General features: G+C 42.7%; 1 protein-coding gene across 1 annotated transcript in view; it reads left to right on the top strand.

Annotated features, from left to right (window-relative positions):
- Positions 1-8,458, top strand: part of LOC139381557 (muscarinic acetylcholine receptor M3-like) — a 107,503-nt gene extending 99,045 nt beyond the window's left edge. Inside the window, exon 2 of the mRNA XM_071125192.1 lies at positions 6,316-8,458. Within this exon, the coding sequence (XP_070981293.1) occupies positions 6,335-8,209 (1,875 nt within the window). The 5' untranslated portion in view covers positions 6,316-6,334 and the 3' untranslated portion in view covers positions 8,210-8,458. The remainder of the gene's footprint in view (positions 1-6,315) is intronic.
- The last annotated feature ends 8,119 nt before the right edge of the window (positions 8,459-16,577 follow it).

Genomic DNA, 16,577 nt, shown 5'->3' on the forward strand with positions numbered 1-16,577 from the left:
TCTCACTCTGTCAAGACCAGCTCGTATTTAGTACTGTATGTGCAAACGTGCGCCTTGGGCTGGTATAGTCATAGTTGGAATTCAAGGCACTTTCAATCAAGGTTTATTATTATAAACTGCTATGTAGTTTAGTGCAATTGGATGCCATATCTGGTTCATGGTTTGAAATGGTACCATCATTTCTCCCTGCAGCATCTGTAATATTCTACACTTTGAAGTACAAAAAACCTGCTGCACATCACCCATGAATGCAGGTGTTATGCTTTGGTGGTGCAAGGTGAATTCCCCCATAAACATTATTTAGTCATTTAGTCATTTAGTCATTTTTGACTTAATGCTTCAAAATGTCAAATAACAGGTTGTGTAAGGATGTGAAAAAAAATGACATTTGTTTGATAAAAACAGTAGGATGAATACACATGTAGGTAGAGTCCATTCTCATTTTACTTTCTCCAAAAATACATGCCTGGTTCACAGCCGCAGCTATTTAAAAGAGCATTCTGCGATTGGTACATCCATTTAGGATTGTTTTATGAATACCCATTGATTCTTGAAGAATGCAACTACAAATGCCTCAAGATTAGTTCAACTGTCGTTCTCCATCAGAACCCAAAATATGAGCTTTTTTTACTTAATTTTTTGTGAACAATGTAACTGTAAACACAGGTACCATGGGTAAAACTATACGTTTGATGTCATGGATGGTCAGTCCTTGCATCCATTGCTCTGTCTATGGATTCGACAGTGGTTACATTTCTCCAGCCCCATCGCTTAGCTGTTCACCGAACAGGAGGGATGCATTTTGTTGTTATTTGAACTGCAGATTTCCCCTTTAAAAATAACCATCCCGCTTGAGCATTTCACCATACCTGCGTTATAGCAGAGTTCTAACTGACCATGACAGAAAAACAAGTTATCGCTTTCCTCCAGTGCTCCTTGTTTACCAAATGCTTGATAGAAGTACATTTCCGTGGAAATATCGTATTCTCCTCTCCTCAGCTCTTTTGTTGAGTTAAGATTTGTTGTGTGACAAAAAGACAACAGTTTTCTCATCACTGTTATTAAGTGTCCCTGTGTTGTATCACACTTTCAAATTCTGACATTTGAGGGCCTGTATCTCTGACCCCATGGTGTAATTGTTTGGTGTGATGGTTGTCACGTCTCAGGTTAAAGTCGGAATAATTCCCACTCTGGCTTAGATCAACCACATCCTGTTAGCATGGTACAGTAGCCCCAGCGAGTCACAATCCCCAGGGAGATTGTGACTCTCTCTCTCTCTCTCTCTCTCTCTCTCTCTCTCTTCCACTTCTCTCTCTCTCTGTGTTTCACTCTCTCTTCCACTTCTGCTCTCTCTCTCTCTCTCTCTCTCTCTCTCTCTCTCTCTCTTTGTATCACTCTCTTCCACTTCTGCTCTCTCTCTCTCTCTCTCTCTCTCTCTCTCTCTCTCTCTCTCTCTCTCTCTCTCTCTTTGTATCACTCTCTCTTCCACTTCTGCTCTCTTTCTCTTTCTCGTTGTTTGTGTTTTTACTTTTTAATGAGAAGTTTAAGATGAAAGCTAATTGCCTAATGTTCAATCTGTAATCTTCACAGAGACACATTTTCTCTCTCAGGACTTTTGCCAATTTAAAGATGTTTAGCCATCATTAGCGACACCTTATCTTTTCACACATTCAGCGGATTCACTTTGTGAACAATTACGTGTGTTGTTTGAGGTAAAGGCTTTCTTTATCTTAATGTGAGTGTTTGAGAGCTAGTGGGGCAGGTATTGTGTGTGTGTGTGTTACTCTCCTTTCTCTTGTGCAGATCAGGACATTGGGGTATAGCAGCAGTGCACTGTGGGATGTTTGGAGTTCTGACAAGTGCGAGGCCTGGGATAAAAGGAGGAGCTCCAGGGGGTGCTGCTGAGGGGGACAGGTGTTCCCACTGGTGCCAGGTCACCTCTAGTGCCCCTCACCTAGTCTGGCTCAGGGTAGCAGCTGAGATAACCTGGTCTCAGAGCATTTTGTATTATTCTGTACATAAATCCGAGACTAGAATGATGACCTTATTACCGCCACACCGGCGTTCACGAGTCATGACAGCAGTCAAATTCCATGTGACCTTTTAGTCATGGTAATTAGACTTCTTCAACCTCTGATGATGCTGATGGTCATTAGTAGCCTACCAAACTTGCTAACTGCCTGGTACTCAGGACTCTATTGTCCCTCTAATCACTCTGATATTAATGCAAATGTAATTCGAAAATCTAATCAAAATATTTTGTGAGAGCCCATGAATTCATGTTGCGCAACAATTCAATAGGCTTTGCAAATACATGAAAAACAGAGTGATGGCCTCTATTAATAAGAGGGGGATCCTATCAGCTTTCTGTAGGCTAGGCCTACTATATTTATTTCTCAACATTCCAAATATTGAGCAAATTGCTTAAATTTACAACAGACCTATAGCCTACCTGGCTGGCATGAAAATGAACCATGGGAAAAGCTTCCTGCAATCGCTATTTAAATGCATAGATGACGTGTTTTTTTAGAGACAGGTGCAGGATAATGGTCTGTTCAAAAAAAAGAAATGGCAAACATCATTTATTTTTTATATCTAAAGAAAATATTAAATCAATAATAGTGTGATGGGTGACAATATTAGCCTATCACTCACTGAAAGATATATTACCACTTGTCAATGATGCCTATCAAGACACAGCATATGCTTTTTTTCTCTCAACTTTTTCAAATCAGTCACACACCTCATGTAGCCTAGCCCATAGGCCTATATGTTTTGATAATGAAATTTCTATTTTACCTTTATTTTACTAGACAAGTCAGTTAGGAACAAATTCTTATTTTCAATGACGGTCTAGGAACAGTGGGTTAACTGCCTTGTTCAGGGGCAGAAAGACAGATTTCTACCTTGGGGATTTGATCTTGCAACGTTTCAGTTATTAGTCCAATGCTCTAACCACTAGGCTACCTGCCGCCCCAAGGTGGTTTGTATCACAAGTAAAGTATACAAATAATAAGCCTAGCTGTCATACATCATGTGAGTTTCAAGTTTGGGGAAGATCATTTTCACCATAAAAAAATCACATTTTATAATAAAATCATTCCATGCATAATCACATTTGTGGTCACCTTTGAGAATGGTGTTTCCCTGCTATAAACATTTTACGATAACATTCTCATCTGTTGCGTCAGGATCATTGATCATTTTATGCTAGTGTTTGTATTCATGTGCACAGTTCTTCCAATATCTTCAATATGTGCCTTGGAATTGACACGTGCAGTTGCCTCCCCGATGTGTATGTCTTCACTTGTAGCCTGTGAGAAAGACGTGATCACGTGACGGAGAGCCATGTGAGTGAGAGGTGCTTCGGCACGCAACTGGGAGAAGGGAATTATAATTATTACATTCAGCCCAACGGCACATTGGCCACTGGCCGCAAAATACAACATTTTTTTTAGGGCGCATTACGGCCACACGAAGGGGATGCAGCCGGGAAAATCGAGGCATTATCAAGTGCTTGTCAAATTGTGAATGAGAGACTAATGAAGTGGGTACAGCCTGCGCAAAAAAACAAAGCAGAGCTCACGCCTTTCATGTGACTTTTTTCATATCATCATTAGTCACATCATGCAGCCTTAGAATGTATTAAAAATCAAAACATATAGACCAACATTTGTATCACATCTAAAGTTACTTAAATAAATAACTCTAAATTAAGCATATAGGAGTAGCTGTTTCTTTGTTAACCACTCAACATAGAATAGCCGCATGCGTGCCCACTCCCTCAAATCGTTTGGAGAAAATATCCTTTCTATGTTATTCAGCTATGTTCAATTGTATTCTTCATACTATAAAACAATATAAAATAATGCCATGGAATTCTAAGCAAATATTGTCTGCTAAATTAACTAGTTTAGCCCAGAGACATTATGGCATAGCCAGATAACTGCCAAACATAAGGACAACTCGAAGTATGCTATTCTGTTCTTCTAAAATAGACTACATTTTCTTGATTTCATGTTTCTTTAGACCTGCCTAAAATAAATAATGGATTTATTGTGATGGTGTAGGCTATATTCAAATGATTTATTATACTATTATACTAAAATGTAGATGTTCCAAAGGTCTGCATCAGTGGAAGCCAGGAGATACTAAATGTGTTTATGTTAATTAATGGTCAATTACCGTGAGACCGGCAGTTATTTGCTTAACAATCACAGGCTAACAACATTTAATGACCGCCACAGCCCTATCCGAGACAGTCCATTTTGTGATATGTTACATTTTGCATGGTATGCATTAATTTGTGGAAGTCCACCACCCATTTTGTATGATATGTTATGAATTACACTTCCTATTATATGTTACGAATTAGCAAAACATACGATATGTTACAAATTTGCTAAATTTATGATAGGTTACAAATTCTGGCTAGGTGGCTAACATTAACTAGCTCGCTAATGTTAGCCAGGCCAGGGGTTAGGGTTAGGGGAAGGGTTAGCTAAAAGGGTTACATTATGTGTAGGTTTAGGGGAAGGATTAGCTAACATACTAAGTAGACGCAAAGTAGCTAAAAAGTAGTAAGTCGTTAATTAGCTAAAATGCTAACTCTGTACGTGATGAGATTCGAACTCGCAACCATTGAGTTGCTAGATGTTCTCGTTGCCTTAAGTAACCATCTGTCTTTTGTAACCATACCAAACATGACATACAGTATCATTCTAAATGGAGTGTCTTGGATTTACGTCCAGAATCATATGAAATCCTCTGAGACCAGGTTGGCTGATGGGCCAACATACAAAGCCTTGAACAGAGACATCAGAGAAAGTTCTATACAGAGTTAAACAATTCAAAGTGAGATTTTGAATTGTAATGGCTACCAATTTAGTATGGCATGAAAATAGTTCACATTTAAATGTTGAACTATTTCCATCACTCTCCCAGCCAATATAATTTGGCAATTTCTTGTTGAAATAGTATTTATAGTTCCACCATCAGGTTGTCTGCCTGCCAAAGGAAGAACTTTCCTCAATGGTTTGATATCCAGTGGGCCATCACAGCAGTAGAATCCAATTAGCAAACATTCTTGGGAAAAGAAACAGCTCTCTGTGTTTTCAGACACAGAGACATGGATATTCAGAGGCAGAGCCAAAGAGCTGGGAGTGGGAATGCTCCCTCCATCCGTTTTGCTCTCTTCAAGCCCGTACTTGGTTTGCCCAAGAGACCCAGATGTAGACATTGTTGTGAGAGTGTGAGCACATAATGTGACGGAGTGTAGAGTGCTCTAGCTAGCTAATAACTTAATTCTCACTTAGATTCAGTCCTTGGCATTGTAAGGCAATTTTAGCCTCTCGTCTTCTCGTCTCTCCACTTCAGCCTCCTTGTCTCCGCTCATTTCTTTCCCAAAGTTACATCAATCAGAAAGTTTGTTGTAGTAAACTTTAGTTTGGAGGCTGTTTGCTTGCCTCACTCTGACTATAATTATACTTTTTTTATTAGGCATGTGAAGGTCAAATTCGCATTATCTTTGAATATCTCTTGAAATAGAATTGAAATGTTTCTCTATATTTCCCTGTATTATGTATGCGTGTATGTGTGTGCTTGTATTATTCTGTCTGGGCCGGATAGGTATCTCTTCTAAAACTCGCTGGCCATGAATGTCCTTGGGCAAGAGCCAGTAACATTCTATTCTGTAACCTATCAGTGAGATTAACAGACAGGCCATGAATTCAGGTCGGATGGGACTGTGATTTATTTCACTGAGACACAGAAGCTGAATTTACATAATCGCCACCACCTGCATGCTAAGTCACACCAGTAGTCTGACAGGAGACGTCTCCAAGCCTTGGTGTTGTTTACAGCATTAGTGTAATTGTGTTTTTAAATATGCTCCTTACAATCAGATTGAGGCTCCGGATGCATCACAGGATGACATGTTGTGCTGCGATGCTGTCTTGGCAATTTGCAAGATGTCATCACAGGAATATGTTTTTGTAATGGACCCTCCAAACAAAAAATTGTCGAGATGAATGTGTCAAAATTGATTATTGCTTGTATAGTCTAACTGGGGAAAAATGTGTGTATCAATGCATTTACCTGCAAAGGTTAAACACAAAACCTATGAATACAAATTGTTTACAAACAAGATAGTTTGACTAGAAAAGTGGGTAAACTGTAAACACCTTAACTGCTCACAGTAAACGTAAAAAATATTTTAAAAACTGAGTAAAAATATGCTGCTAGCATCACCTACTGGAGCGACTCTTCTCAGTACAATACAGTGTAGTAATCTATCTCTATCTGTGTTCTCCTCAGAATATGCCAGGAAGTCATAATGAGCTCCAACAGCACAGACCTTGGCCTGTACCTGACCGTCAGCTCCCCAGGAATGGGCATTGACGACCCAGACACCAACGCTCTCCACAAGGACATCTGGCAAGAGCTAACCAGCCTCGATGACAATGACTCCATCAGTGGCCTCTTCAATTTTACAGGGTCGCACAACGAAACAGTGACCTCTCTGACCTATGACCCTCTTGGGGGTCACACAGTGTGGCAGGTGGTCCTCATTGTCTTTTTCACCGGCCTCCTGTCCCTGGTCACCATAATCGGCAACATCCTGGTGGTGGTATCCTTCAAGGTAAACCGCCAGCTCAAGACTGTCAACAACTACTTCCTGCTCAGCCTGGCCGTGGCTGACCTCATCATCGGGGTCATCTCCATGAACCTTTACACCACCTACATCATCATGGGCCAATGGGCGCTAGGCAACTGGGCCTGTGATCTGTGGCTGGCTATTGACTATGTGGCTAGTAACGCATCAGTCATGAACCTGCTGGTCATCAGCTTTGACCGCTACTTCTCCATCACCCGGCCACTCACCTACCGGGCCAAGCGGACCACACGGCGGGCTGGCTTGATGATCGGCATGGCCTGGTTCGTGTCCCTGGTCCTGTGGGCCCCAGCCATTCTATTCTGGCAGTACTTTGCGGGGGAGCGCACAGTGCCCCCTGATAAGTGCTACATCCAGTTCCTCTCAGAGCCCATCATTACATTCTGCACGGCTATTGCTGCCTTTTACTTGCCTGTCACTATTATGAGTGTGCTCTACTGGCGTATCTACAGGGAGACACAGAACCGCGCACGGGAATTGGAGGGCCTGCAGGGCTCAGGGAGCCGAGGGAGGGGTGGAGAAAGGGCTCACTTCGTCCACCACCAGGCTGGGAGCGCCAGGAGCTGCAGCAGCTATGAGCTAAGCCAAGTTTCCCAGAAGAAGAGCCCCAGCCAGGCGCTGGCCGCACGCTTCCACTGTTGGCCCATGATGTGCTCCTGGAGGCCTGGCAGTGCCCGGCCCATAGAGGGGGATGCCGACCACAGCAGCAGCGACAGCTGGAACAACAACAATGCCGGGCTGTCAGTGGACCACTCGGGCTCGTCTGAGGATGAGGAGAGAAATGGTAGAAGGATGATGCCCCAGGACCACACCATCTTCTCCATAGTGCTCAACCTGCCAGGGATGAAGGCAGCCGCCAACTCCCACCTCACCTCCTGCGAGGACCTGGACATAGCCTCAGAAGAGGACACCCTGAGAGGGGAGGAGGGCAGTCGGGGCAGCCTCTCTACCATCACCACCACCACTACTACCACCCCTGATGGGGCCAACACAGACACCAACAGCTACCAACAACGCTTTTCCTCCCGGATCTCCAGAGTCCAGTCCATGCCTGCCATCCAGGCCACCAGAGTGGGGCCACTCTCTGGCTCCCCTGCCACAACCACCAAATCACCCTCGATGCCGATCTCCTTCAGAGAGGCAGCTCTAGCCAAGAGATTTGCCTCCAGGGCACGGACACAGATCACCAAGCGCAAGCGCATGTCTCTGGTAAAGGAGAAGAAGGCGGCACAGACCCTCAGCGCCATTCTGTTTGCCTTCATCATCACATGGACACCCTACAACATCATGGTGCTGGTCAACACCTTCTGTAATGGCTGCATCCCCGAGGCTCTGTGGGCACTGGGATACTGGCTGTGCTACGTCAACAGTACCGTCAACCCCATGTGCTATGCCCTGTGCAACAAGACCTTCCGTACCACCTTCAAGATGATACTGCTCTGCCACTGGGACCAGCGCAAGCGGCGGCGGAAGCAACAGTTCCAGGCACGGCAGTCCGTAGTGTTCCACAGGAGAATTCCTAAAAACTCAACGTAGTGAGATATATAGACCCAGTGGGAATCGGGTGATGAAGATGATGAGTCTAGAATCTGACAGCTCAGTGGATAGACGAGGCATCCTAAAGATTCTGTCTGTGGTGTTTAACTGCACAGAGATTCACAAGGAGGCAGCCATGTTGCTGCTGTGATGGCTGATGTTCTCTGTGTAGCCACAACCTCCCAAGTGACATATTCCTCTGTTTCTTCAGGAGAGCTCCTGTGGTGAAAGGTTCCTCTAGATTGATCATTGCAGAAAAGTGCAGCTAAAAAGACTGACAGTGAAAACGAATAGAGCAAGGGCTTTAAATGCATTTGGCGGACAATTCAAAGTGCAATTGATACCTAGGGAGATTATATGATGTAACATTTCTAATGGATTTGGGAATTTCCGTTTCTTACCATTCATTTTGTGGTAGTCAGATCTGTAACGTACAGAGCAGTTTGGATTTTCAAAGTCAACTGCATCTGTACTGTAATATAGTATATAAAGCAAAGGCCAAAACATTTTGTGTCAATAGACTGCACTGTATTGATTTTAAGCTCCCTTTTGGCTAACTGAATTTGATTTATTTGTTATATATGGGTTTTTTTTACTCTGATGTCTGTACATTGCCTTACACTTGGATATTGCTTTCTTGAGTCTTAGAAGACGAGAGGATTTAAAACAAAACAGTGTCCTATTTATGACGACCAGTTTTTCAAAGTTTTTGGTTGTTTTTGTATATACATTGGTCTATAGTTTTTCCTCTATAGATTCTGCGCCAGTCTGAAAAAAGTTTTGAATTTTGACAATTCTACGGCACTTCAATGAGCTGCTCGTGTTCTATGTAAGTTGTTGTTTACATGGTAGAGACAATAAGTGAATCAACTTATTCAATTGTTGTTTACGTTGAGAGTAATGGTATATTGCTATTTCTACCTTGATACCTAAAGATTGATTGTACACTAAATAGATCAGTCACTATGAATTGTAATGTTTTGATTTATTAGATTATATTTGAAAAGGTTTCTCCATTTCTTCTCACTGGCTGTCCGAATGTAATCCTGTGGTCTGTGGTCCCTAGATGAACACTCTCTTTCTCCTAGAGGATTTAGCAGTGCCACAGCAGCATCTGCTGGATGAATATAATTATACACAAGTAACTTCCAGCTTACTTCCGTCAGGGAAATGCTGTTGTGGGGCCATAAATGGGAGATTGGGTGGGTCAATGTCTGTACTCTACTTGACTCCTCCGTGTGCCTCTCCTCCGTTACCTGGAAACCGAAAAATGGTAGCCATACAGTGCATCCGGAAAGTATTGAGACCCCTTCACTTTTTCCACATTTTGTTACATTACATACTTATTCTAAAACAAATTGTTTTTTTCCGTCATCAATCTACTCCCCATAATGACAAAAACAGGTTCAGACAGTTTTGCAAATGTATTTAAAAAAGAGTAAATATAACATTTACATAAGTATTCAGTATCCCTTTACTCAGTACTTTGTTGAAGCACCTTTGACAGGGATTACAGCCTCGAGTCTTCTTAGGTATGACTCTACAAGCTTGGCACACCTGTATTTGGGGAGTCTCCCATTCTTCTCTGCAGATCCTCTCAAGCTCTGTTAGGTTGAATGGGGAGCGTCGCTGCACAGTGATTTTCAGGTCTTAGAGATGTTCAGAGATGCTCTGGCTAGGACATTTCAAATACATTCAGAGACTTGTCCCGAAGCCACTCCTGCGTTGTCTTGGCTGTGTGCTTAGGGTAGTTGTCCTGTTGGAAGGTGAACCGTCGCCCCAGTCTGAGGTCCTGAGCACTCTGGAGCAGGTTTTTAATCAAGGATCTCGCTGTACTCTGCGCCGTTCATCTTTCCCTCGATCCTAGCTAGTCTCCCAGTCCCAGCTGCTGAAAAACCTACCCACAGGATGATGCTGTAACCACCATGATTCACCATAGGGATGTTTTCAGGTTTTCTCCAGTCGTGACACTTGGCAAAGTGTTAAATCTTGGTTTCATCAGACTAGAAAATCTTGTTTCTTTAGGTGCTTTTTGGCAAACTTCAAGCGGACTGTCATGTGCCTTTTACTGAGGATTCCGTCTGACCACTCTACCGTAAATGCCTGATTGGTGGAGTGCTGCAGAGATCGTTGTCCCTCTGGAAGGTTCTGCCATCTCCACAGAGGAGCTCTGAAGCGCTTTGAGTGACCATCAGGTTCTTGGTCACCTCCCTGACATTGCCCTTCTCCCTGGATTGCTCAGTTTGGCCGGGCATCCAGCTTTAGGAAGAGTCTAGGTGGTTCCAAACTTCTTCCATTTAAGAATTATGTAGGCCACTGTGTTCTTGGGGACCTTCAATGACGCAGATTTTATTTGGTACCCTTCCCCAGATATGTGCCTCCACATAATCCTGTCTCTGAGCTCTACAGACAAATTCTTCAAGCTCATTGCTTGGTTTTTGCTCTGACATGCACTGTCAACTGTGGGATCTTATATAGACAGGTGTGTGCCTTTCCAAATCATGTCCAATCATTTGAATTTACCTCAGGTGGACTCCAAGTTGTAGAAACATCTCAAGGATGATCAATGGAAACAGGATGCACCTGAGCTCAATTTCGAGTCTCATAGCAAAGGGTCTGAATTCTTATGTAAATCATTTGTAATACTTTTGCAAAAATGTCTAAAAACCTGTTTTTGCTTTGTCATTGTGGGGCATTGTGTGTAGATTGATGATAAAAAAAAAAGATAGAATAAGGCTGTAACTTAGAACCACCCATCCCGGATCCGGGATATTTGTCATCAGCAACGCTGAATAGCATAGCACAACAGTCAAATAATACTACTAGAAAATATTCATGAAATCACAAGTGAAATATAGCAAAACACAACTTAGCCTTATGTTAATCACCCTGTCGTCTCAGCGAAAGCAATACAAGCGTTTGTGTAAGTTTATCGCAAAACAATAAGTACACCTAGCATCAGGTAACTTGGTCACGAAAATCAGAAAAGCAATCAAATTAATCGTTTACCTTTGATGACCTTCAGATGTTTTCACTCACGAGTCTCCCAGTTAGACAGCAAATGTTCCTTTTGTTCCATAAAGATATTTCTTATATCCAAATACCTCCGTTAGTTTGGTGCGTTATGCCCAGGAATCCACCGGAAAGAGCGGTCACGACAACGCAGACAAAAATTCCAAATTATGTCCATAATGTACACAGAAACATGTCAACATTTTTTATAATCATTCCTCAAGGTGTTTTTCAAATATCTATTCGATAATATATCAACCGGGACAGTTGGCTTTTCACTAGGACCGGGAGTAACAATGGCCGCCTCTTTCTTTTGCGCACAAGCCCCCACTTGTCCACTTACGCAATGTGGTTGTTCACGCTCATTCTTCATAATAAAAGCCTGAAACTATGTCTAAAGGCTGTTGACACCTTAGGGAAGCCATAGAAAAATGAATCTGGTTGATATCCCTTTCAATGGGCAATAGGGATGCATAGAAAGACAGGGGTTGCAAAATAAGAGTCACTTCCTGATTGGATTTTTCTCAAGCTTTCTCCTGCAATATAAGTTCTGTTATACTCACAGACAATATTTTTACAGTTTGGAAACTTTAGAGTGTTTTCTATCCCAAGCTGTCAATTATATGCATATTCTAGCATCTGGTCCTGAGAAATAGGTTGTTTACTTTGGGAACGTTATTTTTCTAAACATAAAAATAGTGCCTCCTAGCTTCAATAGTGCCCCCTAGCTTCAATAGTGCCCACTAGCTCCAAAATGTGGAAAAAGTCAGTGTCTGAACCATTTCCAAATTCACTATATGTAGGAGAGTTTCAATTGGTTAAGCAAACGGAGGAGTTTGCTCCTCTCCTCTGGCCAGAAATCAGATACAAAACAGATACAAAACTCAAAAGAGTCTGGATAGACTATATGGAGCTGAATAGTGGTGCTTTTCATTTCAGTGATTTCCAAAATTGAACATTTCTATCAATTGTACATAAAGTTATTTGGCTGTGCAAACAGTGTGATTTATGGTGATTTCTATACATGTTTTAATATCACACAGTGCTAAAATAATGTAATAGTTACATTTTAATGTATTGTTATTATGTGATGCACAGTGGTTCAGGCCTAAATGTGATGAATACTGTTTGAAATATTTTTGCTGTATAATTGTATGTATTACACTTAGGTTTGTAAAGGGATAGTGAAAACAAATACCATACATGTACCACAGGCATGTTGAGTATGTGATATTGAGTAGAATAACAGAATGCTACCATGTGGGGAAACACTTTCTAATAACGATCAGACAGGAACGTTATTATAAAGTGTCACCCAATGGGGTATGTAAGCCAGATAACGATGAAAGAGAAATTATTCAGTGTCTGAATTGCCAATGGATATTTCAGCTGCTTTCAACACCACGTGCTACGGTGTTATTATACTCCTGATCAAGGGAAGTGTTTATGTTTGAGATGTGAACTACCTGAAGTAAGATAAAATGACTAACAAAATATTACTTTCATTGTTTTTTGTTACATTTCAAGTATGCTAATCGTATCCATGTTATGTCAATAAACACAAATATTTTTATTGACAGAAGATGGTCTGTATCATGTTTACCGGCCAAAAAAACATTTATTTGAATGTTTATAAAATTGTATTCCTCCAGTGTCTGAGTGATATTTGAAATCACAGAATATTGAAGAAGATGACAGTGCAGTACAGTCCCGTAGGTCTAAAGTACAATTTGTATAGATGATGATCGAATTGTTTGTTTTAGCATATTAGAGCATTTCAGTTACCACCCCTTTTCCGTGGGCCTAAAAGCAAAGAAAGTAACAAAAGTCTAAATAAATATACACTGCTCAAAAAATAAAGGGAACACTTAAACAACACAATATAACTCCAAGTCAATCACACTTCTGTGAAATCAAACTGTCCACTTAGGAAGCAACACTGATTGACAATAAATTGCACATGCTGTTGTGCAAATGGAATAGACAACAGGTGGAAATTATAGGCAATTAGCAAGACACCCCCAATAAAGGAGTGGTTCTGCAGGTGGTGACCACAGACCACTTCTCAGTTCCTATGCTTCCTGGCTGATGTTTTGGTCACTTTTGAATGCGGGCGGTGCTTTCACTCTAGTGGTAGCATTAGACGGAGTCTACAACCCACACAAGTGACTCAAGTAGTGCAGTTCATCCAGGATGACACATCAATGCGAGCTGTGGCATGAAGGTTTGCTGTGTCTGTCAGCGTAGTGTCCAGAGCATGGAGGCGCTATCAGGAGACAGGCCAGTACATCAGGAGACGTGGAGGAGGCCGTAGGAGGGCAACAACCCAACAGCAGGACCGCTACCTCCGCATTTGTGCAAGGAGGAGCAGGAGGAGCACTGCCAGAGCCCTGCAAAATGACCTCCAGCAGGCCACAAATGTGCATGTGTCTGCTCAAACGGTCAGAAACAGACTCCATGAGGGTGGTATGAGGGCCCGACGCCCACAGGTGGAGGTTGTGCTTACAGCCCAACAAGGTGCAGGACGTTTGGCATTTGCCAGAGAACACCAAGATTGGCAAATTCGCCCCTGGCGCCCTCTGCTCTTCACAGATGAAAGCAGGTTCAAACTGAGCACATGTGACAGACATGACAGAGTCTGGAGACGCCGTGGAGAACATTCTGCTGCCTGCAACATCCTCCAGCATGACCGGTTTGGCGGTGGGTCAGTCATGGTGTGGGGTGGCATTTCTTTGGGGGGCCGCACAGCCCTCCATGTGCTCGCCAGAGGTAGCCTGACTGCCATTAGGTACCGACATGAGATCCTCAGACCCCTTGTGAGACCATATGCTGGTGCGGTTGGCCCTGGGTTCCTCCTATTGCAAGACAATGCTAGACCTCATGTGGCTGGAGTGTGTCAGCAGTTCCTGCAAGAGGAAGGCATTGATGCTATGGACTGTCCCGCCCGTTCCCCAGACCTGAATCCAATTGAGCACATCTGGGACATCATGTCTCGCTCCATCCACCAGCCACGTTGCACCACAGACTGTCCAGGAGTTGGTGGATGCTTTAGTCCAGGTCTGGGAGGAGATCCCTCAGGAGACCATCCGCCACCTCATCAGGAGCATGCCCAGGCGTTGTAGGGAGGTCATACAGGCACGTGGAGGCCACACACACTACTGAGCCTCATTTTGACTTGTTTTAAGGACATTACATCAAAGTTGGATCAGCCTGTAGTGTGGTTTTCCACTTTAATTTTGAGTGTGACTCCAAATCCAGACCTCCATGGGTTGATAAATTTGATTTCCATTGATAATTTTGTGTGATTTTGTTGTCAGCACATTCAACTATGTAAAGAAAAAAATATTTAATAAGAATATTTCATTCATTCAGATATAGGATGTGTTATTTTAGTGTTCCCTTTATTTTTTTGAGCAGTGTATATAATTGGTTTGTATGTGTGGGGCTTTAGCTAAGATTGTTCTTTACAGAGTCAAGTATCTACTGTATGTCCAGGCGACCAGGCCTCAATTTTTCCTTGACTAGCACCATTGATTCTCACTGTCGAGTTTTAATGTTATAACTTCTTATAGTAACAGAATCCACTGGTTAAATGGGAGAGAGTGAGGTGGTTGGCATCTTAGAGACAACAGTGTTTCCCTTCCAGCAGTAATCATCTCTGATTGATTGAGAAATTCAAGGGGCTATCATCATTAAGTAACATAATAGATGCAAAGCATTGACTATTTCAATTCCTGCACTTCAAAATATTTATTTTGACTTTTCCCCAGAAGCATTTAACTGCAGGGCACTACCACATCACATGAAGGAATGTGCCTGCCTGATTTAGGGGACACAGTAAACATTTGGGAGTTGGGGCCAATTTCATTGTAAAATGTTTCCTTGGTGTTAAATACAGTCTGTGAACAAACTTAATGTATACGTTGATGGTTTGGATTACGGGATGCCAAGGTCATATTTTTTTCTTGCATTTGTTATTGTTTTTGTTTAGATTTTTAAAGAGATGAGTATCCAGCATCCTGATAACATTGTTGTACATACTCTGCTGTTCTATTGCGCGTGCAATGATGTCAGAGGGACCAAAAAGCTGTTTGCTGTTTGAAGTAACGTCTTTGTTGTTGTAATATCGCAAAACATACGTGGCAGTTTCACCACTAAGGATTCCAGCTTTAATGGGGACAGCGGCTATCCAACTCACAACCACATTCACTTTCAGACAGGAACACTTCAATTTCCACGTGCTTTGTCAAATGTAACACTTTCCGTAGGACTAACACTCAACAAACACTTCAATGTAGTATAAAAAGTATGCCTAATGCGTTTTGCTTCTAAAGATCCTTGCATTGCATTTTGTTATACAAGGGAACCATGCACTATCCTCCGTAGCGCAGCCCCATAGTGGGACATTTTCCTGCAAACACTTCCGCCACAGCGCACTCAAACACAGTAAACGTCTGCAGGAAGCTTAGGAGACCATCGAGGCGGTGAATGCAAAGTGTGCCACTGGGGAAGACCAAGTAGAGGCTTAAGGGAGAGGTAGAGTACCTCATGATTGACGTGGAGAGGGACAACACCTTGGCTGCCAAGCCTGACAAGAAACAGAGGAACTTTGACAAGATCCTGACAGAATGCAATTAGAAGACTGAGGAGGGCCAGCCTGAGCTGGAAGGAGTCTCGCTCTCTCAGCACTGAGCTTTTCAAAATGAAGAACTAGCATGAGGAGGCTCTGGATCTGCTGGAGACCCAGAAAAGGGAGAACAAGACAGTATATCGCCAGGAAATCTCATTATAAACCAATTGTGTGTGCAAAGGAGATCTCTGATCTGGCTGAACAGATCAGAAAGACTGTCAAGATCATCCATGAGCTGGACAAGGCAAAGAACACTGTGGAGATTGAGAAGCCTGAGATCCATACCGCTCTGGAGGAGGCTGCTGTAGAGCCTACTGCTGTTCAATAAGAAAGGTTGAAAGCACTGTACGGACACATTTTATGGACAACTTTGCCTTGTCCACCCTCATGGAAAAAGTACTACTAATAACCAACAATGACGAGTCAGCCTATAGCGAGCAGGTAAGTGAACTGGCATTGTGGTGTCATGACAACAACCTCTCCATCAACTTCAGCAAAACAAAGGAGTTGATTGTTGGCCACATCAATAGGATTGCAGTAGAATGGCTTCCGTCTGGTCACTCTACCATAAAGGCCTGATTGGTGGAGTGCTGACGAGATGATTGTCCTTCCGGAAGGTTCTCCCATCTCCACAGAGGAGCGCTGGAGCTCTGTCAGAGTGACCATTAGGTTCTTGGCCCTTCTTCCCCGATTCACAGTTTGACCGGGCGGCCAGCTCTAGGAAGG

Source organism: Oncorhynchus clarkii, chromosome 23 (genome assembly GCF_045791955.1).
Source record: "Oncorhynchus clarkii lewisi isolate Uvic-CL-2024 chromosome 23, UVic_Ocla_1.0, whole genome shotgun sequence".
NCBI lineage: Eukaryota > Metazoa > Chordata > Actinopteri > Salmoniformes > Salmonidae > Oncorhynchus > Oncorhynchus clarkii.